Source organism: Anomalospiza imberbis, chromosome 21 (assembly GCF_031753505.1).
Source record: "Anomalospiza imberbis isolate Cuckoo-Finch-1a 21T00152 chromosome 21, ASM3175350v1, whole genome shotgun sequence".
In the NCBI taxonomy this organism is placed as follows: domain Eukaryota; kingdom Metazoa; phylum Chordata; class Aves; order Passeriformes; family Viduidae; genus Anomalospiza; species Anomalospiza imberbis.
In genome coordinates this window covers 1,571,859-1,597,321 of record NC_089701.1, presented here as the reverse complement: position 1 = coordinate 1,597,321, position 25,463 = coordinate 1,571,859, and the positions used below count along the sequence as shown (strand labels likewise).

General features: G+C 44.4%; 2 protein-coding genes across 4 annotated transcripts in view; both read left to right on the top strand.

Moving 5' to 3' along the window:
- RABGAP1 (RAB GTPase activating protein 1) overlaps positions 1–25,463 on the top strand; it is a 73,105-nt gene that overhangs the window by 30,101 nt on the left and 17,541 nt on the right. For all 3 annotated transcript variants that reach the window (XM_068210956.1, XM_068210955.1, XM_068210957.1), the window contains 4 exons: positions 376–550; positions 1,175–1,268; positions 3,934–4,084; positions 25,062–25,175. In XM_068210956.1, the coding sequence (XP_068067057.1) occupies positions 376–550; positions 1,175–1,268; positions 3,934–4,084; positions 25,062–25,175 (534 nt within the window). The remainder of the gene's footprint in view (positions 1–375; positions 551–1,174; positions 1,269–3,933; positions 4,085–25,061; positions 25,176–25,463) is intronic.
- On the top strand, positions 9,630–13,014 carry GPR21 (G protein-coupled receptor 21). Its single transcript, XM_068210982.1, has 2 exons — positions 9,630–10,493; positions 10,854–13,014. Exon 2 carries the CDS (start codon positions 11,222–11,224, stop codon positions 12,266–12,268), a length of 1,047 nt encoding a protein of 348 aa, XP_068067083.1. The 5' UTR covers positions 9,630–10,493; positions 10,854–11,221; the 3' UTR covers positions 12,269–13,014.

Here is a 25,463-nt window from a genome sequence, read left to right as displayed (position 1 = left end):
AAGGCAAAGTTGCTGCATATTGAGGGACCTTCATCTCTTAGACCACAGATGCATTTAGGGCTTTAAAAATCAGTGCATTTGTGTCCAGTTCATTTATGGTTGGAAAGATGAGCTCCCTGTGGATGGCAGATCCAAGTGACACTTCTGCCTGTGGCAGATGCTTTGTGCCTTTGGGTGCAGCACACTCCCAGCACATTTCAGGGAGCACTTAGAGCCTGCACCCTGCTTTAAGTGTGTTCAGCTATGAACATTGCTCACTGTAGAATGGGATGAAGTTGTTCCTCAGCTCTCCTGTTCTGGAAAGAGAAGGCAGAGCCTTAAGAAGTGATCTGACATTTGTGTAGCTTCCTCAGTGCGATGAACCTTGTTTCCTAGATAAAGCAAAAGGACAGGAAGAACAACTCGGACACTCTGTATGAGGTTGTGTGCCTGGAAAGTGAGTCAGAGAGGGAGAGGAGGAAAACCACAGCCAGCCCCTCTCTCCGCCTGCCCCAGTCGGGGTCGCAGGGCTCCATGATCCCATCTCCTCCCGAGGATGATGAAGAGGAAGGTAAGAAGCTCCTGTGCTTTGTGGACCTTGAGAAAGGGCAGTTAGTGAATAATGTGGTTATGAAAGATGTAGGATCCTTTCCAGTCAGAATCTGCCTCGTTGAAGGGTTCTTTCTTGCTGGAATACTGCAAGATTCCATACCCAGTGTCCCAGCATTCCTGGTCAGCCTCTCCCTCGTCTGGCACTTCAGTGTCCCTGCTTTTCTCAGCCCAGGCCTCCTGTGTGGTGTGTTTGGGACAATGTGAAAAAGAGCTTCTAAAAACTGGGGATTATCATGTAGCGTCTGCCCCTCCCTGAGCAGCTGTGAGCAGGTTTGAGAGCAGAAAGGAGCAGCTGATGTTGTTTGGAAGTGTCAGCAGGCAGTGTTTTAGTGGAGAGTCAGACATCTGGGAGAGATGAAACTGTACCAGGACTTGCCCAGCTTGGAACTTAATGCATTTTCAAGAACAACTTCTACTTTTAAAAAATTATTTTAAAGCAAACCATGACCACTTCTGAGTGTAGAAACATCTGTCCTTACAGCTGTGAGATGAAATGGAGATAACTTGGGTTTCTGCTTTTCCACTTTTCCTGCTGGCCTTCCATGTGGCCTTGGCTGAAGTGTCTCTTCTGTTCTCTTGACAGACAATGATGAACCACTCTTAAGTGGTTCTGGAGATGTTTCCAAAGAGTGTGCAGAAAAAATTCTTGAAACGTGGGGAGAGCTGCTGTCCAAGTGGTAAGTGGCAAAATCACATTCTGAAAATTACAATTCTGAATATTCTCATTCTGTTTGCCCCTTCTGCTTGGAGTTCCTATTTCCAGAGGCCGTTTGATATAAGATTAGTTTGGGTTTAGTTCTCTGTCTATCCCCACAACACCCCTTATTCTCTGGCTTGATGTTTTCTGATTTCTTCAGAGGATGTTATAAATATTTTAATTTTTGAGTGCATGCTTAATGTATAGAAACTCACTTATGCTATGTCTTTAGTTGGTTCTGTCTTAAAATTCTACTTATCTTCAGGTTCCTTGGGATTTTGTTAAAGGAAAACCTAAACTAAGTAGTATAAAGAAAATGCAGCTCTTGCTGTGTCTATTCTGCACAGATCACTTCCCTTCCTCTTTGTAATTCTGACTGGGTTCACAGCCAATTTTTCCTGCAGCTGTCATATCTTAGTGACTGTAGCTTAAGAAATGGGAGATTTGGACTTGGATAGAGAAGATGTTTTTCCTGCCTTAGCTGAAGGAAGGCTCCAGAGCCTGCCAAGAAGGAAGTACATGAGCTCTGCTGTTTTTCCCTGGAAAATGTCAGTGTACAAGAAGAGTGTTTCTTGACAGTCCAATTGCTAATGCAACACAATCCTCCTTTGATGAGGGATTTTTTTATTCATCTTGAAGTAGCCTGAGCAGTTCCAAAGCGATGCTGATTGTTGTAAAATTCAGGGGTTTTGTTAGGTTTTCTTTTTTCCCCACAAAGCGGGGTGGTGGGCAGCATGAGGCTGAGCTCAAACAGGCTTCATTTGGACTCTGGCTTTAATTGTGGCCTTTTGCTTCCTGAAGTCAATGAGAGCAGGGCAGGGGCTGTACAGCAAGTCAAAGGTTGAGTGGGGTAATGGGATCTAAGGAGTAGGACAGCAGAGACTGGAGTCAGTCTTGCAGCTTAGATGAGAAAAGGTATTGATGTGACCACTTAGACAGGAATCTCTTGAAATTAAGATTATAACTGTTTAGTATTTTCTGCTTATTTGAATAAGTTGTTTTCCTTCCACTTTGGTTTTGCACTAAGCGGAAGAGGGGAAGGCTGTGGTAAAATGATACGTGATCCCTTTTCCCTCTCCTAGATTTGGAGAAACATCTTTCCCAGATGAGCTCTCTGCATCTGCTACTGTGAGAAAGTTTCTTTGAACCTGAATTTTTTTGCAATTCTTCCCAGGGCTCGGAGATAATTAAGCCACCTGACTCCCATTGGAAATGTTTTGGCAGCTCTAAGAGGATATGAAATGCTTCTGTGCTAATGCTGGCAACAGCTTTAATATGTGTTAAAGGGCTTTCCTTCTTAACTAGAAACGTGTATTTGGAAGCAATGATCCTCCAGCTTTTAACATAAGAGGATTGAAAATCATAAAAATCAGACTTCAGGTAGTTTCATGCTAGTTTCTTAGAATTGTGGAATTAGATTTGCATAGTAATTAAATATTTGGTATTTTGTGATACCAAAGAATATTTGGCTGATGTTTCATAACTGCTGAGTCACACAATTTTCTCATTTCAAAAATAGTTGGGAAGAATCCAGTAGTGTGTAGCCTTTAGTCTACAGCCTTCATGACTGTATTCTTTGGAACCACTGTTGTACTTCCTCTGATCTGAGATTAAGGCAAAGCAGTTCTATAGGCCTTTACAGCAACATTGAGTATTTTGTATATAGGAAGTATAAAAGCATAATAAATGCTCTAGAAATATATGTCGACAGGTGTGATGTATATTGATGTAAATGTAACTACTGTTTAAATATTATTTTTATTTTAGTGGATTTCTTTTAGAGAAAGCACAGTGAAGGAGGACATGATGGTCCTGGGTTCTGTGCAGTAAATACTGATTTAAATGTCTACCTTGTTAGTCTCCAGATCATTGTGTCAGAACACTCTAGACTAGAGAAAGGCCATAGGGAGTCCCAGTCTGTGTAAAATTATCACCCACATATGTGTTAGACTTACAAACATTAATAAATGCCAGTTTATTAAGAACACAATGCAGTTGATGTGACACAAGTTCATTTTTCTGCCTGGCTTTGTCTGTCAGTTCTCTTGATCATTTTAATCCAGAAGTTTGTTTTTTAGTAACTGCTGAAAAATAGTAATTTCTGTGATTTAAGGCATGTGTCTTTTGGGGATTTTTATATATAAGCCACAAATGAGCTGTTCAGCTTAACGTGCAGTAAGTGCATACATTACATGTAGGTTTAGTTTTTACAACTTGCAGTGCTGTAATTTATGAGCTGTCAGTGGTCTCGCTGGAAGGAGCCGTTCAGCTGGGGCTGGCTGGTGCAGGAGGCTGCTCTAATGCAGGGATGCATTGGATAACCATGAGAGGGGATTCCCAGAGCTGGGAGGCTTCTGCAAACTGCTCATTTTGGGGTAGTTTGAACTTGGAATTGACACGCTGCGACCTCTGTCCTCGAGTATTTAATGGAGTGTTTTGGTTTGTTGAATGTTATATATATATATATATATATATATATATATAAATTTAATGGCAGTCAAGAAAATCGTTTGGGAAGTAGTTCTCCAAATTGTATTTCTCGAATTTCACTTAGAGGTCTGGAGTGCGTGGCAGTTGTGGTGCTGTGATGTTCCACAGGGGTTGCTGTGGCTGTTGGGGCAGTAACTGAGCTCTCCCCTCTGCAGGCACCTGAACCTGAGCGTGCGGCCCAAGACGCTGTCGGCGCTGGTGCGCAGCGGCGTCCCCGAGGCGCTGCGGGGCGAGGTGTGGCAGCTGCTGGCAGGGTGTCACAACAACGACCACCTCGTGGAGAAGTACAGGATCCTCATCACAAAGGTACCCTGGCTTCCCTCAGCTCTTTTCCCCGTTTCTTAAAGAATGGGAATATGGTGGCTTCAAGCTCTTGCCTGAGGGTCCCTGAGTGTACCTGAATGTATCAACGAGTGACTGTGATTCAATTCTCCAACAAAAACCCTGACAGAGAGCTGCTGGTGGCATTACTCTGCTTTCCTTTTATAGTCCTGTTTCACTCAGCATTCCGATTTGTAAAAAAATAAGTATCCTATTAATTGCTTTCGTAATGGACAGATTAATTTTCTTTGCTTGTTTGGCTTTTCTGAATGGAAGCTGAATTTTGTTGTGTTGTCTCAGTGTTTATGCAAAAAATCCAACGCTAGTAGAAATTGCAGCCTTTTTTGGTACAAAGAAAACAGAACAGTGTGGATGTTTTTGTATTGGACAGCAGTTTTGTGACTTTTCATCTTGAATGCTGAGCCCAGTAAGGCAGGAAAGGGATATAAGAATTGTATGTACAGACATCGTTCAGTGGTTCTCAAAGTTCAATTAACAAATGGGTCACAAAATGAAATGTCACCTTCTTATCCAGAAAACGGATGTGTTAATTTGGGTTTGACCATTACCTGTATAGCTACATTGGATTTTATTGCTTTCATCAAACATGCAAGTCTAGAAGGACTGTATTAGAAATTATTAATGATACAGCTTTAGTACAAATATAATAGAAATTAATTATTCACCAGTTAAAAAGCAAAACAAGTGAATCAGCCTTTGTATCTCTATATTTTGATGGCACAGATTCACAAGGAGCAATTAAAGACCTTAATCCGAGGGCAGGAGGGCTTCTGAAATTAAACTCGGTTTCTTCTGGAGTCACGCAGGAAGGATCCTACATAATGTGAACGAATCATGCTAAATCAGCTAAAAATGTTCTGTCATAAGTATTTTCATCTACTCGGTGAATATGGAAAAAACTTGATCCAAATTCCTTAATACTGGTTTATGCATTGTAGAGCTGAAACTTGGATTTTATGGTGAATAAATCATATAAGTAATGTGGAGGTTGACTGCTCTGGCAAGGAGTGATCACAGCTATCCTGTTGTGTTATTTTAATTGCCTGGTGAGTAGTTGTCAGCCTCACTTGTTTCTCTGTTTCAGTGTTTTGGTATCAAAATGCAAAAGATGATGTCTTTGTGGCACAGTTGGTGACACGTTCTGCTACTATCTTTGTCAGCTGGAAGGGGATAGTGTAACATTTCATTTTTAAACCTGTGAAACCTTTTCACTTGTTTTCATATGGCTGAGACAAAGAAAGTAACCTGCATCTTGTGTTGGAAGCATCTCTGGAGTCCAAGTGTAAGGGAGAGTAGGCTGCTCCTGCACTGTGTTCTGCTCAAAAGCACTGGCTATGCCTGCAGTGGTCGTTCAGCACGGAAACTAATTAAGGAATTAGAGAGAATGGGTCCTGAGTGGCTGTTTTCAGGCCCTGCTGTAGTCTCATGAGGTCTGTGGTATATCAGCAGCATGCTGCCATAGCCAGCTCAAGCAAATAAAAATGACATTTCCCTAATCTGGAGGTGCCATATTAGCCCAGTGCCATGGCTGTTTGTTTTGTTGTGTCTTAAATATGGAAACAGGCCGGGACTATTCCTGTAGAAGGGACAGAGGTTGGTGTTTGAGAACAGAAATGTGTGCTTGGTTCACAGGGGAATTGGGACTTCTTCAGACTGCAGGCAGTGGAAGAAGTGCAAGGTTTTAAATAGGGTTATCTCTCAGTGGCTGTGTGGAGGTTCTGAAGAGGAGAACAGGCAAAAAATGCAAGGATTATTTGGGAGGCTGAGGAGAACATGAATTCAAGACCCAGCAATACAACATTTGCAGATCCTTTGCATGTACCCTATGCCAAGAGTATAATAAAGCTGGGCTGCACTTTGGCCTTAAATTTTTTTTTCGTGCTTTTCTCAGGCATGAAATGTGATAATTTTGGAGTTCTAATGTGACTAATTCTTACTGCTCTTAAAATAGCAGCTCAGTTACAGTCAGTATGCAGCAATGTATAGGAGTAAATGTTCCTGGGAAAAAAATTACTAATTATATGAAGACAAGGGTCTATTATATTACATTGCTTTCCCATCTTTGTAATGCTTTGCCATGTTTTGCATGTCACTAATGCCAATTCTTCTCTGGCAAGCCTGCAGTTATTTGCATGACCATGCCTTGAAGGGGGTTTATGTGAGAATAACTGCTGTGGTGTAGTGCAGGAGCACAAGGAGTCCATGTAGAATCTATGCCCTGGAATGAGAGCTGGAGATGCAGGAAACCTGTGCTCATAATGCAGTGCCCCTTCTGTCTTCATGTTGCCCTCTATTCCTGTAGCTGCATTTGATTTCTGCCAGGCTTTTCCTGACCCCATGCAGCAGGACAGTCCCAAATTAATAAGGATCTGTGTTGACAGTTCATAACCTTCTGGCCCGTTTCAGGGATTTTTTTTTCCCCTTGTGCACAGAATGTTGGATGCAGCACCCCAGTATTTCTTCTGCTGGTTGCTTTCCTGGGCAGGCTCAGGTAATCTCTGTTTTCTTCTTTCCTTTGCAAATTAATTGCTGAAAGAACAGTTTTCTGTTCACTGTTGAGTTGTGGCTACTGAAGGATTGAGAAGGAAACGTCTCGTGTCGTGTTCTACCATTCAGGAGAGCTGTGTCTAGCTCTCTTCTTGACTATGACTTAAAAATGGCATTGAAATTGTGTTTCAAGATGTGCTCGTTGTGTTGTCATCATGACAGCATACATTAATTATTTGCTCTGGTTTTCTTTGCCACGCGCTGGCTGGGGTTTTGTTCTCTGCGCTTTTGTTATTGCAGGAAGGTTGAAGTTTCACCATCATGGTGCTTCCACAAATTACTTTTGAGAATTTGCACACCATCTGTGTGCAATAATAAAGCTTTTAGCAGCTCCAGATTGCCATGCTGGTGGTGGGGAGTGTGGATGAAAGCCAGCCCAGTGAATTAAGGTCATGTCCCTACTGGGGACAGAAAGCAAGCTCTAGGTAAAACGATCTAGACAGTCCCTGGGAGAGGCATCTGGTCCTGGTAGCGCTTTGGCAATCACACTTAGGGCTGTTAACCTTCAGGCTTCCAGCCACTGAAAGGCAGCAGAAGACACATGGGGACTCGCTCCAGGTGTTAACAAACACCTGCAGGAACAATACTGCATGTTCTTGACGGGCATAGGTGGATGGAAAGTGGTGTTGAGTAGAAAACGCGTAAAGCGAGCCAGACACGCTAAAAAAGAGAAATAATCATGATACAAAGCAAAGGAGACCACAGCCACAACAGACAAATTTTAGAAAGGATTAATACAACTACTGAATCTGTCAGTGGAGAAGTTCTTCATAATATCAACATTAAAAACCTGACATTTACAATATTGAGGAGAAAATAAAAAGCTTTCGGATATAGGCCTGTGTGGGAGGAAGTAATGTTGAAAGGAAAAAGCCATGAACTGCTGTACCAGATAAATACACTATATTAAGAAAATTACAACGTGAGAGGGACATCTTGTGGCACAATTAAAATAAAAAATAATAGTCCAGTGTCAGAAGGAGTATCCTGAATGTTACCCCGGGGTCATCATTTCTGGGAGAAATTCCAGGCCTGGTAAGAGATTAATTTGTTCCTGTCTTTCTTATAGCAGGGCTCCTGCTACCCACTTTCTCATCTTCCCACCTTTTTGTCTCCATGAGACGAGGATTATAGAACACAGATGTTCTACCAAATATACTTGTCTGTCTTGGCGCAAATGATGCTAGTTTTTAATGAAGAAATAGATTAAAATGTCACTACCGTTGTTTGACTGAATGTGTTGTCATCGGTAGCATAAGATGTGACAGAACCTTAGGTGTGGGTGGTTAACACTTATTTTCCACTTGTATCACAATCATATTTCCATATGTTCCTATAAATTAAAAAGAATACATTGAATTTTCTGGAGGACAGAGGGCCACGACTGTGTACAATCAACAGAAATGGAACCTACCATGCATCTGGGCATCACAGTGTACGATGACGTAGCCTTGTCAGTGTGCCTGAACCTTGAGATTCCTTGTTTGATTTGTTTTGATCACATGGTGATGAAAGTTTAATTATCTTTTACAAGCAGCAGTTTTCCCAGGAGTTGTCACTGTGACTTTGAATAATTTCTGGAGTACTTTTCATTGCCTTAGACGAGGTGGTGCTGTATGGGGTAGAGTGGGAGAAGTCTGTACACCGCAGCGGTGTTTTCAGTCTCTCAGCCCCCAGCCACACGTTTTGGTGTCTTCAGGAGAGGTTCTGGCGCTGGGCTGGTGGTGCACCCAACCAGAGAGCTGGGGAGCAGGCACTGTACCCACTTAACCTTTCAGGTGCAGTTTGCCTCACCTTCTGGGCTGGCTGCAGGGGCAGGAGGAGGTGGAGCTATTGCTGGTTTGGGTGTTTCAAGCAAGCAGGAGTGAGCTGGCAAGAGCACTGAGTGGAGTCATCGCTCTCGGCTTCAGAGAAACAATAGAGTGTCAGCTAAAGGAAAAAACAGACTGGTTCTTCTACAGAATACCTCGGCTCTAAGGGCGTTAAGCTTTTCATAAAAACCTGAACACTGAGGAGTTTTGATTTCATGATGCATTTTCTGCTTAAAAATTTCAGCAGCCAGATGTCTTTTTGGTTGGGCTCAGTGTTTCCGTTGCTACCTTGTTTTTATGTATCTGACATAGAAAGTTCAATGTATCAACATTCATTTTCTTGGGGCTGTTTATAATGTGTCTATTCATGCCCAAGGGTCCAGAAATACTATTTGAATCAATCGGTATGTAAATCATTCTCTGCTTTGAAAAGATAGGAGATGATTTCTCCAGCAGTAATTTAATCATAGCTTGTTTTTTGTAAATCCACAATACCCTGGCCTAAATTTAATTCAAAGTTTATGTTTCCTAGCTACAGTTCTATTACTTCAGTTGCCATGAGTAGAAACACCATAAATTTAAAAAAAAAAAAAAAAAGTGGACAATAATAAAGAGCTCTTTTTTGGGTTAAAGATAGGACAGAATCTCCAAGATTTTGTTTTCAGGCATTTGTACGAGACTAACTAAAAATCTGCCAAGTCATACCGTTGTCCAGCACAGATTTTTGGCCAACACAAGTGTATCATGAAATGTTTTTTGTACTTACTGGTCAGCTGAAAACCTGATAGTTGCGGCTCAATTGCTGTGACATCTATTCCTTTGGCCACGATTAATTTCCCGTTAGGTATTCCGCAGAATGACCAATGTTTAGCTTAGGTTAACCAAAACCTTAGGTTTGCGGGTATTGGTTGAATTCAGAGTGTGGACTTAAGCTCGTAAGGATGCCAGTTGCACGCTTTGATGTGTGACTAAATGATTTTCATTGGCGAAGAACTGCAGTTTTTTACTGGTTTGATCCATTCAAATGCAAATTCCTGTAGCCAGGGCCTGTCCTAAGCGGTGGCAATGGACCAGTCTGGTGTCAGGGTCAGAGAACGAGCTGCCACATACCTGGGAACATGTTTTCCAGCCTGTCAGCTGAAGCTCTTGACAAACAATAAACAAGAGCTGTACCTTGTTGTGCCTCTCTGCCTTCAAAGAGGTTTTTCTGGTTAAATGGTGAGATGGTATTAACTTAGGGTGTGAATACAAGTTTAAGTGCTGTGCTGTGAATCTCTCATGTCTTTGCTGGCTGGAATGTCGCTGGGTTTTCTGCTTTGGTGTCCGATGTCAGGGACAGCTATGCCTTTGCATTCTGTGTGTGTCTGTGTGTATGGAGGGAGGCGCCTGCCTACCTGGAGCATTAATGGTGGGACATCGTTCTCAGCTTTGCCCTTGGTTTCAGGTGTCTCCTGTGAGCGACGCACAGTACACCTAGGAAAGGCACGTTAATTCCAGAATAGGTATTTCCCCAAAAGGGCTGGGATGGAAAAGCCTTTAAGTGACGACGAACCGCGTGAATTCAGGGCGGTGATGGACGGCTGGCGCTCCCGTGCAGGGTGCGGGAGGAGGAGCGGGCTGCGCGCTGGGTGTGTGTCCCTGCGGCACCGGCGGCGCGGGGACGGCAGGGCCGGGACCCGCGTGCGCTGCCGGGGGCGGCGGGGTCGCGCCGGGTGAGGCTCCCACCGCCACCGGCCGCCCGCGGATCCGCCTCGCCGAGCGCCCCCGGAGTGCCAGCCCGCCTTCCCGAGGCTGCGGCCGGCGCTGCCCGGCTCCCTGCGCGCTGGGGCGGGCGGATGGGGGCCGGGGCTGCGGCCCCGCTCCCCGCCGGGTCCCCGCCGCGCCGCGCCCTCCCCCGCGCTCCCGCCGCCTCCCTCCCCTTCCTCCCGCCTCCCCGCCCCCGGCTCCGCATCGCCGCGGCCGGAGCACACGCCGCCCGCCCGAGGATGCTCCGCGCTTTTGTTCCCCCGCCGCAGGTAGGGCCGGGGCGGCGGGGCCGGGCTGGCCCCGGGCCGGGCGGGGGGCGGCGGGGCGGCGGCGGGGCGGCGACGGCGGGGCCGGGAGAGGCGGCGAACAAAAGCGCCGTGCAAAATGGAGCCAGCAGAGAAGGGCTGGACCCCCGCCCTCCCCGCCGCGCATCCCCCCGCCCGGCTGCCGGGGCTCCGGGGAGGCGGCATCGCCTCCCGCTGCCGCCGGCGGGGCGTGGGGAGGGAGCGGGGCTGGAGCCGGGGCCGACGGGGAGCGCTGAGCAGGGCGTGGGGAAGGAGGGGAGCGGCGGAGGTGGCAGCGCGGGGGAGAGGCGGTTCTGTAAAACACTTTCCCCTTCTCTCTGTCAGCCTTTGGGAGGACTCTCGTCCTGACTCGGTGGAGGTTCCTCTCCCTCTTCCCCCAGCCCCTCATCCCTCCTCGGCGCGGCAGCCCACCCAGGAGGGCATCAGTATCAGCCCTCTCCGGTGCGCCGGGGAAGTTGCTGACATGCCTGCCGCTGGGTCCCGGTGCAGCGGCAGCGGCGGGGAGCCGGATTTAAAGGGGAATTGTGCTGCAGACAATGCACAGCAGCAGCATCTGGAGCAGCCCTGGGGACTGGAGCTCTGTTTTTGACATTGCTGCACACACAGCACCAGCCGCAATGACAGCAGCTGCCTGGAGTGGCTGCAGGCAGCAGGCAGGAGCATGAAGTAGAGAGATCACTGCAGTGCTCAAGATGAACTCGTCTTTGGTTGGCAACCAGAGTGGCCGGCCCTTCTGTCTCCTGGCCATTAGCTATTTGGAGACCATCAATTTTTGCCTCCTGGAAGTGGTTATTATTGTGTTCCTCATGGTGCTGATTATTTCGGGCAACATTATTGTGATATTTGTCTTTCACTGTGCACCTCTGCTGAACCACCACACCACCAGCTACTTCATCCAGACTATGGCGTATGCTGACCTCCTGGTGGGCGTGAGCTGTCTGGTGCCTTCTTTGTCTCTGCTGCACTATCCTATTGTTTTAAGTGAGTCCTTGGTTTGCCAAATCTTTGGTTACGTGGTATCCGTGCTGAAGAGCGTCTCCATGGCCTCCCTGGCCTGCATCAGCATTGACAGATACATTGCCATCACGAAGCCCCTGACCTACAACACGCTGGTTACCCCGTGGAGGCTGCGGATCTGCATATTGACCATTTGGCTCTACTCCTGCCTGGTCTTCTTACCCTCCTTTCACTGGGGAAAGCCTGGATATCATGGGGATGTGTTCCAGTGGTGCGCCAATTCCTGGAGCACCGATCCCTACTTCACCCTCTTCATTGTGGTGATGCTCTACGCCCCGGCCGCTTTCATCGTCTGCTTCACCTACTTCAACATCTTCCGCATCTGCCAGCAGCACACCAAGGAGATCAACGAGCGGCGCGTGCGCTTCAGCTCGCAGGACGGGGAGGCTGGGGAGGCCCAGCCCTGCCCGGACAAGCGCTATGCCATGGTCCTCTTCCGCATCACCAGTGTCTTCTACATCCTGTGGTTGCCCTACATCATCTATTTCCTGCTGGAGAGCTCCAATGTCTACAGTAACCGCGTCGCGTCCTTCTTGACCACTTGGCTTGCCATTAGCAACAGTTTCTGCAACTGTGTCATTTACAGTCTCTCCAACAGTGTCTTTCAGAAGGGGCTGAAGCGTCTCTCGGGGGCCATCTGTGCCTCGTGTGCTAGACAGAGGGTAGCTAAGGACTCCTCTACCTCTAGGAGCAAAAGATCTTCCAATGGATGTCATGTCTAGGACGCCTGTCAGCTGGACTGGGAAGTGCAGGGACAATTGCGTAGATTGCAAAATAACTTAGATATGATTTTAACGTAACCAGATTTGCAAAAAGGTTTCTGAGAAATGCTGCTGACATAGAAGGATCAGGAGCACATGTCCTTGTGGTTTCAGTTTAAAAAATGATTGCTGTGGAGGAGGCTGCGGAGTTTCACCTCCACATTCATTTTAAAGAATAAAGCTGTATCTTGACACTTACCTCTCCAGCTGGTGTGACTGAATGGAGTGGGTGTCTGAGAGCTTCGGCAAAATGTAGTCTTTCTTACAGCTTTACTGGGTTCTTTGGAGATTCGTGCTTCACATGTAAATGATAGATCTGAAGTGGAAATGTCACAGTCTATGGTATATTACAGGGATTTTTTTAATATATGCCAAAGTATATTGACACAATGTTCCAGCGTCAGAACAGAAGGGGCCAAACAATTTGTTTTTCAGTGCTACCTAGACAGGACTTGTAGAACAGGAGTGAACGATGTGAACATTTCAGTGTGAGCTCTGTTAATGAGCCGTGAGTGCAGCGGTGTGGTCTGGGCAGTCGTACTCCTAGGGCTGATCTGGCTTCCGTGCCCCGATTCCCTGGTAGGATGCATGTTTGGATCTGAGTGTGGCATCTGCGTTTTCCTGTTTGTTGTGAAGTAAGAAGAAAAACTTGGATCAGACCAAATTTAGCAGTTAAATAAAATGTGTTTTGATAAGCTAAGAGAAAATACGTGTTGCTTTATGATACCAGAGTTGTGGCAGCCACTCAAGGATGATGCCAACATGTGAAAATTGTTCTCAAACCAGTGGAGAAATGCCGTGGGCTTGTATGTGGAAATTTTCTCAAGAACAACTTTAAAAATAACATGTCCCTTTTTTTTTTTTTTTTTAATCTAAATTCTTCTGATATTTTACATACTGGAACTTAAGGGGAAAGGAAAGAAAACAATTGTCTTCTAAACAGCTAAAGGAACTATGTTGTAAATTTAACTGTAGTATTTGAGTTATTCATAAGTGCACAGAGCTAAATCAGAGACATTTTTCTTTAGCCTTCATGGGATTAAAGATGGTTCAAATATAGCAGGAGCTAAATCCTGTTGGCAAAAGCATAACTAACTGGTCAGACAAAGGCAATATCTGAGGAACCAAATCTCATTGACCACAGCTTGTTCAAGCTAGCCTAGATTAAATGTTTTGAGCACTGTCATGCTGTTAAGAAGGCAGAATGGCCCTCAAATTGTTGAGTTTTTCCTAAACAATATCCTTGTCTTTTTACTGTGCCATTTTGGAAATGAAAGTGAACCAAGTATTCCTGTAGTGGTGGATTGCAGTGTCACCCTGTGCCTGGTGCAGGGCTGTCCCTCTGTCTGTCCTGCTCTGAGAGCAAGTTGTGCCCCCAACCATCTGCCCTCTGTGCCCCTCCTTGTGCTTCCCGTCACTGCCTTGGGCTGCTGAGTGGGGAATTCCCTGAGCTCCTCTGCTACAGCTGGTGTGCTCTTAGTCACAGTGGGAATGAAAAAAAGATAGGGAAAATAATGTGATATTTTTAGAATTGGGGTAATTCTCTTGGCCAAAGGGAAGGCTTTGTTTTTGTTAAATCGTTTCAAGTCTGTGTTGTTCTAGATCAAGATCACATTTTTAATACTCTGCCCTGTCCCTCCTCTCTGCTGTGCCGTGAGCCCTGGCCTCTCCTCTCTGTGCCTTGCCCTGGAGGATACCAGCTTGTCTCTGCCCCATCACATGCCACGATTGCTACAGCCCGACCCTGCTGCCCATCCACATTTGCTCCAGTACGGTCTCGTGGGGCTGCCAGTGAGGAAATGGGGAAGGAGAGGAGAGCAGCAGGATGAAGCATTCCTGGCATGGCGTGTATTTGTCAGCACTCAGTGCTGGTACACTTTGAGTTCCTCTCCTAGATGTGTGTGTACCTGTCCAGGAGAGGACGGGGCAGAACCCCCTGCTACTGCTGCCTCCTCCTGTTGGAGGGCCCTGGGGCAAAGCAGTTAAGTGGCATCTTGATCAGCTTCCAGCTAGAATGGATTTCATCCTTAGTCAGTCCAAAGCTCTCAAGATAAACATCCTCTTCATCTGGAATTTTAAGAGCACAGGTTGTCTAAACCCTGCTGCCTTCACGCCACCATTTCTTGCTCTCTTTGTAGTACAGAGCAGCGAGGGGCTTGTGCTGGGTGCTCGCAGACACGCCCGGCATGGTTTGCTCTGCAGAGCCCTGGCAGCTGGAATTTTGGTTAGACGCAGACAGCCGTGGGGGAGCACAGGGGTGGAGTGACTCACTTGGAAAAGAAGTGGGATAATCAGCTCCTGCACATCCTGGCTGATTGTCTCGGGTGCTCTGTGGGTGTGATGGCAAAGGTGGGCTTTGGGGAACAATTCAAGGGCTTTAGTCACTAATATCAAAGTGTGTGTGTGTGGTATTTTTGGAACGGTCTCTCAGGTAGACTCCCTGTAGCCTTTCTCTGACTCTTCACCTTATCTAACATTTCCAAGTCTTTGAAATGATGCAGTGTGTAACTGAAAGAGCATTTGATTGAACTTAATAGAAGAGAAGAATCTGCTGGGGGCCTAAAACCCTAGAAGTGGCAGTTTCAGGTTTAAGTGGAAGCTGCAAAGCAAAGATTGTTGCTTTTAGGGTTTTTTATGGCTAAATAGAGGGTTTAAATAGGAGCATTGTGTGCTAGTTTTTGAAAATTGTGAAAGTTTTTGGAAACGGTAAGGGGTCTAAATCATGGCATAGAGATTTAACTGGAGCTGAAGGAGTTGCTCCTTCAGCCCTGAGCCTGGAATTGCGCTTGGAGCGTGGTGGCTGATCCAGATGCAGATGCATTCTTGCAGCTGTTGCTGCTTTGCAGCAAAGGTTCAGTTCTAACATTCCTGACAGCCGGGCTGTTTTCAGTTGCCTTACTCATCTCCAAGTCTTCCTCAGCTCAGACATTTCCTGTAAGAGGTGAAAATCAGAATCTGGAAGCCTCCAAGAGATAAGGATGGAGAGGAGTTTCAGCCAGTTGATACACTCAAGTTTCATCCACTGTACAGACGCTTTTAGTGTTGTCTCATTAGCTTGGTTTTAGTGTCAAATATTTCTCTTTTTGTCTGTGTTAATTTATTGATATTTTAAAGATTTAAATTACGTTTTTTTTCCCTCTTAATTTAATGTTGATGTAGTATGTGTAGTATGTGTTTAGATGTTTTAAATATTTATAGCATTTGAGTCTGTTGTCTTCGGTGAAATTGCAGGGGGTGAATTCTGTTCACCGTGCCACTGGTGGGAAAAAGAATTTCGACAAACATGACTTTGTTTCTCAGCAGTGCATTGAACACCTTTTGTCAAGCACCCAACACAGGCACGGGGGTCCTTCCCATCACAGTCCATGCTAGGAATGGTCAGGCAGCAAACTTTGCAGCTGGATCATTTTCATCCTCCACATATGAAATGAATCCACTTCTGGCTCTGTTTGTGTCTGGGTGCTTTGGAAATCAGTGGTGAGAGCATTGCACAGATAAACGCCACGCTGAGGAGAGGACAGAAATCAAATTGCAACTTCATAAAAATGGGCTTGTGATATGATTAAATGAACTAATTTTGAAGTTCCATCTCAGACTATAAATTTATTTTTTATTAGAGTTATCTGCCTCACTTTCAAATTAAGCTGCTGGAAGGTTCAATTTGCAAGATGCAATTCAGTGGCTTTTTTTAGTGCCATGGGAAGGATTTCTATACTCACAGCTTCTCAGAAGATGGTAATTTGCTTCATGTAGAAGTCCCTTTAAAAAAAAAAAATTACTGGAAGTTAGGTTGTGATTATGTTGTCATTTTCCAAATATACTGGGAAATTAGCTGTGGAATATTATTTTTTATTATCTCAATCAAGGGACAGTATTTTTAAACTCAACAGAAATCTTCTTTTGTGTCAAACAAAAGTTTTGCTATTATCTACTGTTAATTTTTTTATTAAATGTTACCAGTTTCTACAGTCTTTATTTGTTGTTGGGGGAGTTTGTTTTTAAGCTTTTTATCACTCAGAAATACGTTTCTACTACTTGGAATTCTGACATGGCTCAGTGTCAGAGTGCCAAGGGGCAGTTTTGGGTATTTGTCACAAGTCTCTGATGGGAAGAAGGGGGTACAAAGTACCGAGGCACAGAGAATTGCAAGAGCCAGAGAATTCCCAATGGCATTGTTCCCTCCCTCTCATATAAACACTTTCTGTGTGAGAACCCTACATTTCCGTTTGTCTCTTCTGAAAAAAGACAATTCCAAGGCCTGGATGTGATACGAGATGGAAACAGTGTGCAAATTCAGTATGCAGATTTTTTGCTATTTATCGTGGTGTTCCCAAGTGCTGTGATGGTCAACGCGGTAACTCCATGAGTCAGGAAGTCGGAAATATTTCAGTCTGATCTTACTTCACATCAGGGTTTGAATTTGACAGAACTTCTAAGTCAGGTTGGTGCTTTTAAAATATATTTCTTAGGAACCAGTATGTGAGCACAGGAATCTGCCTTCAGACTGTACAAACAAAAGACCCTTCTAGAATTTTTCTGATTCATCTGTTTTAGATAATTTAATAAGAGGAGGTGGAAGTTTTTAAAGGCTTTTTTTTGTTGTTGTTGCTGTTTTAGCACATGTTTGGCTGTGAATTTTTGAAGCACCCGCTGAAACTTTTGCCTGACTTGGCCCTTATTTTATTACTTGGTTTAGAAATGTTTCTTCTTCCCTTCCATGACTTTGCAGAATACAACACATCCCCCCTGTGGTGTCATTCAAGATAAAACTCAGATTTTAATCCAAGTTTATCCAAATGTTACCTTTAATATTCCCGGTAGGGTGAATGCTGTTTGTATGGGGCTGTGGTCAGGCCAGAGCTGGGGAGGCTGCAGCTGGTTGGGTTTTACAGACTGTCTCCATCAAAGCAAGCAGCCCCTCTTTTGGGATGGTGGGAGAATGTCCCTTTTTCCCTGCAGAGAAGTGTGTTCTCCTGCCTTCTGGGCCAATGTCTTACTTCCAGTTGGTGTTTGCATTACTGCCTGTGCTTTGCTGCTTCAAAAGATGTTTCTGCACATAAGCAGAGGCATTTAATACTGAAGTTACATTGCTGGAAGGGGATAGGTCTTCAAAATTCAAATTGAGTAAGTGTAGGACTAGATGCAGTTTTGTTCAGGGAAAGAAACTGAAAGTCTGAAAGTTGTGGTGGATGGGAACAAAAAGAGGAAACCTGCTGGAGGTGGGTCAAAACAATGGAGTATTTAATGTGGGTCATTTTCTTTACAATACACGCTTTTAAATATGGAGTTTGACCTTCTTGCTTTTTTTGCTTTGCTGCTCCCCGAAGGCAGCTTCTCTGAGCCCCACACGGATCCAAAGGGGATTCCCTGCAGACCTGGGTGATGATCAGCCCCTCATTTCAGTTCAGGTCATGTCAGTCTGTGTCACTGTTGTCTGTCTGAGCTGTTCCAGCCACAGGGAGTTAATCGGATGGGATATACTTTGCTTGTCACAGTTTTTTTTCTCTGTGACATTGTTTTCTAGACAGGTGAAATGTTTGTTTATAGGGGCAGCTTCCCTGAGCTGATCACAGGATGTGCAGGCTCTGCTCCAGGAGAGCCCAGGAGGCACCAGGTCCCTGTGGGACAGACCTGTTGGTGGGTTGGTAACCAGTAGCTTTATTGTCTGAGAAGTTTTAAGAAGTGCTGAGTGGATGCACATTGCATTAGATGATGTTTGGAGTAGGGGTTTAGAGGGACACCTGTGTTTGGAAGGAGGTGACTGGGGAAGGCTCCACCTGCCTGAGCTGCAGAGCAGGGGGTTGGAGCAGAGCAGGCAGTCCTGGCTTTCTGTTCTGACTTCCATCTATGAATTTTTAAGATGAGGATAGCAATTTTGTAATTCAAAGCTTTGGCTTCTTTCTGATGGTCATTGCTGGAGATCCTTCCTTTAAAAGGTGAAATCAATTTGAGTGGCTCCTCATAAAGATGAACTCAAATCTTGCTGTGCATATGCGAGTCATTCTCAGTGTTACACAGACCACGTGAACCAAGCAATCAAATGCTTAATAAACCAAGTCATTACTTTTATGGTAAATTGAAAAAAGTTCTTCTGGGATTTCAACTGTAAATGAATCCTTGAAAATCAATAATTAGATTAGTAAAGGATGACGTTTTAATATGCTGGCAGGAATATAGAGGGATTTGTCAGGGGAAGCAAAACCAGACTTTGCACTAAAGTGGCTTAGGTATATTTATAGTGCTAGTGATTCTGTGTGTGTGTGTGTGGGATCTTTGGACTATTTTAATATAATGTAAGGCTTTGAGCTTTAGCGAGCTCAAGTTGCTCGTTTTATGAAGTTACATTAGTACCACACTGTGAAGTATTTTTAAATATTAGCATTACTGAGTATGAAAAGTATTTCATAAAAACAGTTTTTAAAACGTTTTCTGTAGATGCTGTCAAATGAATTGATGTTTAGTGTACAGAGAAATAAAACCTGAGGGCTGTAAGGTACCTGTATGTTTCTGAGCACCTCGGTTTTTGAGGGGTTAGGTATTTCTTGAGGTTAAATTGTCATTAAAACCAACTAAAAATACTGGTGCAGTTAATCCTTTCAGAGAACAGAAAGCAGCATTACCTCCAGCCACGCTTTTGAGCTGTCTGAAAGGATTTGCAATCGTTGTATTGTCTTGACAGACTCACGTCTTTAGAGATGCTGTACAGCACAGTCTTTTGCAAGTTCCTATGCTGATACATTTCTCTCCATATGTAACCTTTGAAACCTAGTTTCTATTGTAATTCTAGCATGTAAACACTAGATTCAATTTTGTATTCCTCTAATGAATGCAACAGGATGGAAACACGTTTGCAATTGCTAACGATGAGCTTTTTTACTGTTCTTAATACTCGTGGGTATGTCTTTTCTTCAGGGATTTCAGAATTGTATTCGTACCTTTTTTAATTGTTTCTTCACATGCTGTTTACAATTAAACCACGAGCATGGGAGGCTGTGCGTGCATGTGCTTTTAGGTTGCTTTGCTGAATGAAATGCAGTGGAGTGATCTTACTTTAAAACCTCTCTGTTGCCCAGAGAGGTTGTGGCTGCCCCTGGATCCCTGGAAGTGCCCAGGGCCAGGCTGGACAGGGCTCGGAGCAAGCTGGGAGAATGGAAGGTTTCCCTGCCCATGGCAGCGGTGGCACTGGGTGGGCTTTAAGGTCCATTCCAACCCAAACCATTCCATGGCTCTGTGATGCTCGTTTTTCCTTGTGTCCCACCGGTCTCCTTGCACCTTTCACAGTACCTGGTACAGCAGAAGCCACCAGTGGGGTTATTCTGGTGTGTCCTGTGGAGATCTGACATTGTCAGAGGTTGTTTTAAGGAGTTCTGTTTGGGAGACAATCCAGCTCCTTACACAAGCAGTGTTCCAAGTGATAGTTTTTTCCTGAATGTTAGTGAAAAGGCCAAGAGTAGATGAAATCACAGGTGAGAATGTGTATGTGTGTGTTTGTAAGAACTTTGTGCACCTTTTAATGCTGGAAATTGTTTTGTATTAAAAGAGGAGAAAGAGCTGTGAGTGTGGAACCCCTGCTAGGAAGAGCTATGGGGAAACCTCCACCAAAGCAGATTAGAAAAGCAGACAGGTGAATTAGAGGCAGTCTGACCCTCGAGACTCTAATTCTGGTTTAGTTCTGACACAGTGGGGACTGTCTGGGTGGGTTCCTCGATGCTCCTTGGCTCTGCTGGGTCTGCTCTGGCTCAGACAAGGGAAGGGTGTTCTCATGCACAAGGCAGCTGAGGAGGAATTATGTTGGGGCTCCAGAATTACCTGGTTTGTGCCAAGTCAGAACTGTTGTTTAAGTACAGGGGAGAGGGGTTCTTCCACCCCATGGTTTTAATAGACATTTCTGTAGCTAATTTTTCAACTAAGACTAATAATAAGAAAAACTACAGTTGAGCCAAAAATGATAAATGTTACCGAGATAAAATAATACTTGCATATTTTTAATTATTAAATGGAATTAGATAAACCGGAAGCATGCAAATATCCGATTCTAAATCTTTGCATAATTATTTCCAAGAGGTAATTTTGCTAAGAGCTATTAAAACTCCAAGAAACGTATTGTTCCCTTTTGAGATGGTGTGTACCCCAGCTGTGTCATACATCTCTTGGCTTGTTTCCTTTTTGCTGTAGGTGTACATACATATATATATTTGTGTGCTGTGCAGTCGTACAGTCACTGCCATGCTAAATTGATTGCTTTCAAATGAGTATATCTGTGTGTTTTACATGTGTGTGTATGTGTATCCCCAAACAAGCAGTTTAACAGGGCAGTGCTTGTACGCTCACAGAGTTTAGGGCTTTGTACAATATGTAATTTTAAGAATGTCAATGTGGTTCTTAGCGGATTTTATAAACACTTTTCTGAATCTGTTATCGGCACTTCCCATCCTACAAGAAACTGCACATTTTTCAGTGATTGTTCCACTGGTTACATTTTTGTCTGCCATTTGTTCTGGATTGATGTAATCTTGATACTACTAAAATTTCAAGGGCTGTTGACGCATTTCACATAGCCTGGGATTGCCTGTTCTCCAAATATATGGATCATGCATCAACAGTACTAAGTAGCCTTACTGTTTTGCCTAAAAGCCTAGCTAATTTATTTAATATTCTCTCTTTAAAGAGAGGTCTCTGGAAGGGGTGGCATATTTTCGGATGCTCCTTCTCTTTAAAGGGAAACTCGGAATTGACTAGCAGTACTTGTTGATCAGTGATATTATTGTAGCCAAAGGATGCATGGGTGATTTAATAGGAAGTTTTTGCTTCAAGTTTCTTGATGAAATGTAGTGTTCTACAGAGCTGTGTGAAGAGTGTAGTTTTTTATTCTGAAATGCACTTGTACACTTTATTTGAAAGGTCTGAATGGATCATAAATACGTTTAAGAAATAAATGATACGTCACATGTTTTCACGGCTTGTCTCGGATGACTTTCCTGTTACTGCGCTGCTAAAGGTGTGTTCCTTGGCACTGGGTGGGGCTTTCCCCCTTATCTCCATTGCTCTAAATAGTCTTGGAGTGAGTGCAGGGGCAGGAGAAGCTTCCAGCCTGGCTGGTGTTTATGCTTTATCCATACATGCTGCAGGGCACTGTAGGCAAACTCCTCGCTTTAATTTTCCTGTGGGAAACTTGAGCCCTAAAAGGAAACGAACAGAGCGAAAGGGCTGCATATCACAAGGGATTCACTTTTATTTTTAGAATTGCACTATATTGCCATATTTGGCCTGAAACTATGCTGTATCAATGCACTATTGTATCCAATTGCAGTGTCTAACCAGTCCAAATTTGTCTAAATTATTCTGGTTTTTTCTACAAATACTCTTTATCTGTGAATGTTCTGGACAAGTGCTGACTCCAGGTAACACATTCTGCAGGCAGCATTCCTTGTGGGGAGTTAACAAGTACATTACTCTGAAACTGTGGTTTGTGTCACTTCCTTGAGGTCTCAGTAACAGGTGTAATTCCTCCTACCAAAACCTTCTCCGCTGGTTTGGGCAAAAACAAATGCAGGAGGTGCACTCTGTGTAAAAATGAATGTAAATATTGCTTAATAAAAGTAATTATGGGAATGCCATCAGCCTGCAAAATAGATCTGGTGGCACAGGATCCTGCTAACACTGAAAATAGCTGTCAAAAGACCATTTAATGCATTTGAATGTGCTTCAAATGTACAGATCTGCTCAAAATAACTTAGCCCCATCGTGTAATATTACCCCTGCTGCTGCCCATGAAAGCTGCACAGAATTTTGGCTCTCTCTGCGTGTTGGATCTGCTGGAATCTGGCCCTGGCTTGGTGCACTCCAGGGTGGCTTGTCCATGCCTTGCAGCAACGCACCACGTGCTGCTCCCACCCTGGCAAAGCAAGGAAAATTCCAGTGGTGGTCTGAGACTCCAGACCCTTCCCACAGTAATCTCTGGCCGTGTGGCAGAATTCTTGCAGTCAGTGGGACCTTCCTAAGGAATAACTGGAATGTGGAAATGGATGTGGCAAGAGTGAGAGTCAGGCACAGTTTGGGTCGGTGGTGGGTGTGTCAGATAACTCGCCAGTGAGCAAAATTCCACAGTTGGAATCATTCCGGGGGTTGGGGCAGGGGGAACCTGAAGTTTGGTCCCCTCGAATTTCTCCATTTTTGTGGTAGGTCTAAAGCCAGCCTGTGTCCAAGTCAGGGTTGTTTTATAATCCCAGGGGATTTTCTCCAGGAGCCTGGTGCTACAAGAGCTGATCTTTGGGTGATGAGCCATTTCCAGCAGGCAGCTTCCTCTGTTCTCTGGAGGTTTCTCATTCCCTTTTTTTTCATCATAAATCTTGTCCTTTAGCAATTCTTTGCTGCTGCTTCTTCATCCTCTTGGGTTTATGTAGTGGATTAGGAGGAATAAACCTGAGCTGCTGAAAACTGCAAGTAGATCAGTCCCAGGAAGAGGGAACTCCAGCTCTTTAATTGTGCCTTAAGCTACAGAAAAAGCTTCTCAAGTAACACAGTCTCGGTCTGAATATGTTGGTCAAGGCTGTAACTCCATGACATGGTTTGCAGATCCTAGGATGCTCCCTGGAAGTTCATGAAAATACATGGAAAATAACTTTTCAGTGTGTCAGGTTTAAGAGGTGGGAACCAATATGTTTTTATATGCAGCCTGACAGTAAATGGGCTTTTCCCAGCTGGACTGCATCCTGGTTTCCATAATTACTCACGTAGTTTCTGTTTAAATCAACCGGAGAGGAAAGTTTCAATATAACTCCCTTAATATTTTAAAGTCCATAAAAGAGGGGGAGGAAGGGCATATTCTGACTCTGAGCATCTACATTTTCCTGCTTTCCTTCAGAGCAGCAAACTTACGAGAATTTTAATCTCTACTACACTTGCCTCAGTTCTCATGGCTGGTTTCCACTCTGTTTTCTTTATTACTTTCTTTTTCTTCCTGTCATTCTTAGCTTTCTATTTTTCAGTGCCAGTTTGTGAAGGGTGTGGGTTCAGAAGGGTTTCCTTCAGTTCCCAGTCCCCTGAAAGCATGAGAAATTGCCCATTGAGCCAATTCTCACAGCAAGGTATAAAAATAGGAGTAAAGAAAAGGTTACACAATGCTTGGATTGCAGCAGTTTGTACTAATGGGGAGATTTCAAAGCACTGGTTTGAAAAACATTTTTTAAACCTTATCATTTCCGTTGATTTTTCTCTTCCCAAGCTGTGTTTCAGCTGCAGGAACTCACGTTGGATCGCTTGAGGAATTGTGCTGAGACACAGGAGTCAGGAGCTGAGCAAGTCACGCAAAGCCACAGAGGCCACTAATTAGTTCTCTTTAGCCATAATGAGTGATTCGTTTGAGAATCCTCTCTTAAGAGTTTCCAAGCAGATGCTTTTGTCTCTGCTGTTGAATAAGTGGATTAAAAGGCAAGTGGATCTGAGATTATTTTGCCATTGCAGCAGAACACAGGTGACTCTCAGGAAAGGCACTTGTGTAGGACCACAGATGCTGCTGGCAGCGGCCAGAACCTGTGCTCCTGGGAGTACTTCACTGGAATGCAGTCTTGCAAACTCGTAAGAAACTTAAAGTTATCACTAAGTCTCTATTCACATGTTCAACGTTTGCAGAGTGCTTTCTGAACTTTGTCTTTCCCTGCTTGCAGCCAGCCAGCCATTAGCATAATTGTCTTTGACTTAAAAGGTGTTTATTTATATGAAATTTATTGAGCATTGGATTTTGTTTGTTTCTAATTTCCTTACAACGAGACAGACCTCTTTACCGTGTTAATTATTATCAAATTGGAATGCTGAACAGTACTTTTGATATAATTTCCAAAACAATCTGGTCTTGATTCTAATAGCAGCATAATGCTTTCTTTCCTAATGAAATGTCTGTGTTAAGCCCCAGAGAGGAGCATTACCCTTGGATTAAAATCAGAAGAGAAATGAAGCACATTGTGGTAATTTTGTTGTTCGTTGAAAAATAATTTTGTGAAGAAAAGGAACTACAAGCTGTATTGAATGCTCCTTACACTGATTACCTTGTGCACTTTTTTTACCATCTTTTACTTCTAACCTTCTTCCATTTGCCTAGCAGAAACATAGCTTTTTGGATAGATTAAACCCCTTTTTTTTACTGCTCAGCTTTCCGAACGTCCAAGGCGTCTGAAGCTGATGGTGTCAGAGTGATGTAGAGGACAAAGTTCCATCTTCCTCATGCTGAAATCCCAGCTCATACAGGACCTGTCCCTGCATTCCCTGTGTTTTCCTGTGTGACACTCCCTAGGGCTCATAGTCATCTGTTTTCTCTAGTTGAGTTCTGAGGGGATGAGGAGTGGTTCCTGCAGCTGAACCTCAGGGACAGCATTTTGGGCAGCTGCTGCTTACAGCTGACTGGGACTCCTGCAGTTGTGAGACACCAGGAGTGTGCCTGGGCAGTGCTGGCATCCAGGAATCTCTGAGGGTTGGCAGCATCTGCACTGCCCTGGCCTGGAGCACAAATGGGGTGTGTGGGGATGTGTGTGTGAGCTCCTTCTGCCACTCTCTGACCTCCCCAGATGTGCTGAGGTTCCCAAACCTATCCCTACTGTAATCTGCAGCTGCCAGCTCTGCTGGGGTACACTGGGTCTTGTTAAATTTAGAACAGTGCACAGAACCCAGTGCTAATCTCCCCAAGTCTCAATCCTAGCATATTGTAATTTATATTCTTTTGATGTGTTTTAATTTGCACGTTATTTTCTTTTTCTGATAGGAGTCTCCACAGGACAGTGCCATCACCCGAGACATCAATCGGACGTTCCCTGCTCATGATTATTTTAAAGATACCGGGGGAGATGGCCAGGACTCCCTGTACAAAATATGCAAGGTATTCTTTGAATTCTTCTGGGCTGTTTTTGCCACCCTGTATTCAACATCATCAGCAGTGTGACTGTTGGCTGAGAAGAAGGGGGATGTGTTAGCATTGTCTGTCATGGAGACAGCCTCTGGCACCAGGCTCGGGCTCTTCTCCATGGTAGCTGCTGGGCTGTGTCTGGTTATTCACCCGGGAGACCTAAAGCCCTTCTGGATTTCTCTGCACTGAAGTGTTTGGTGCAAAGACTTCACATCATTCCTGACCTGTCAGCCTGGATCAAGCTGGACAGATTATGTAACA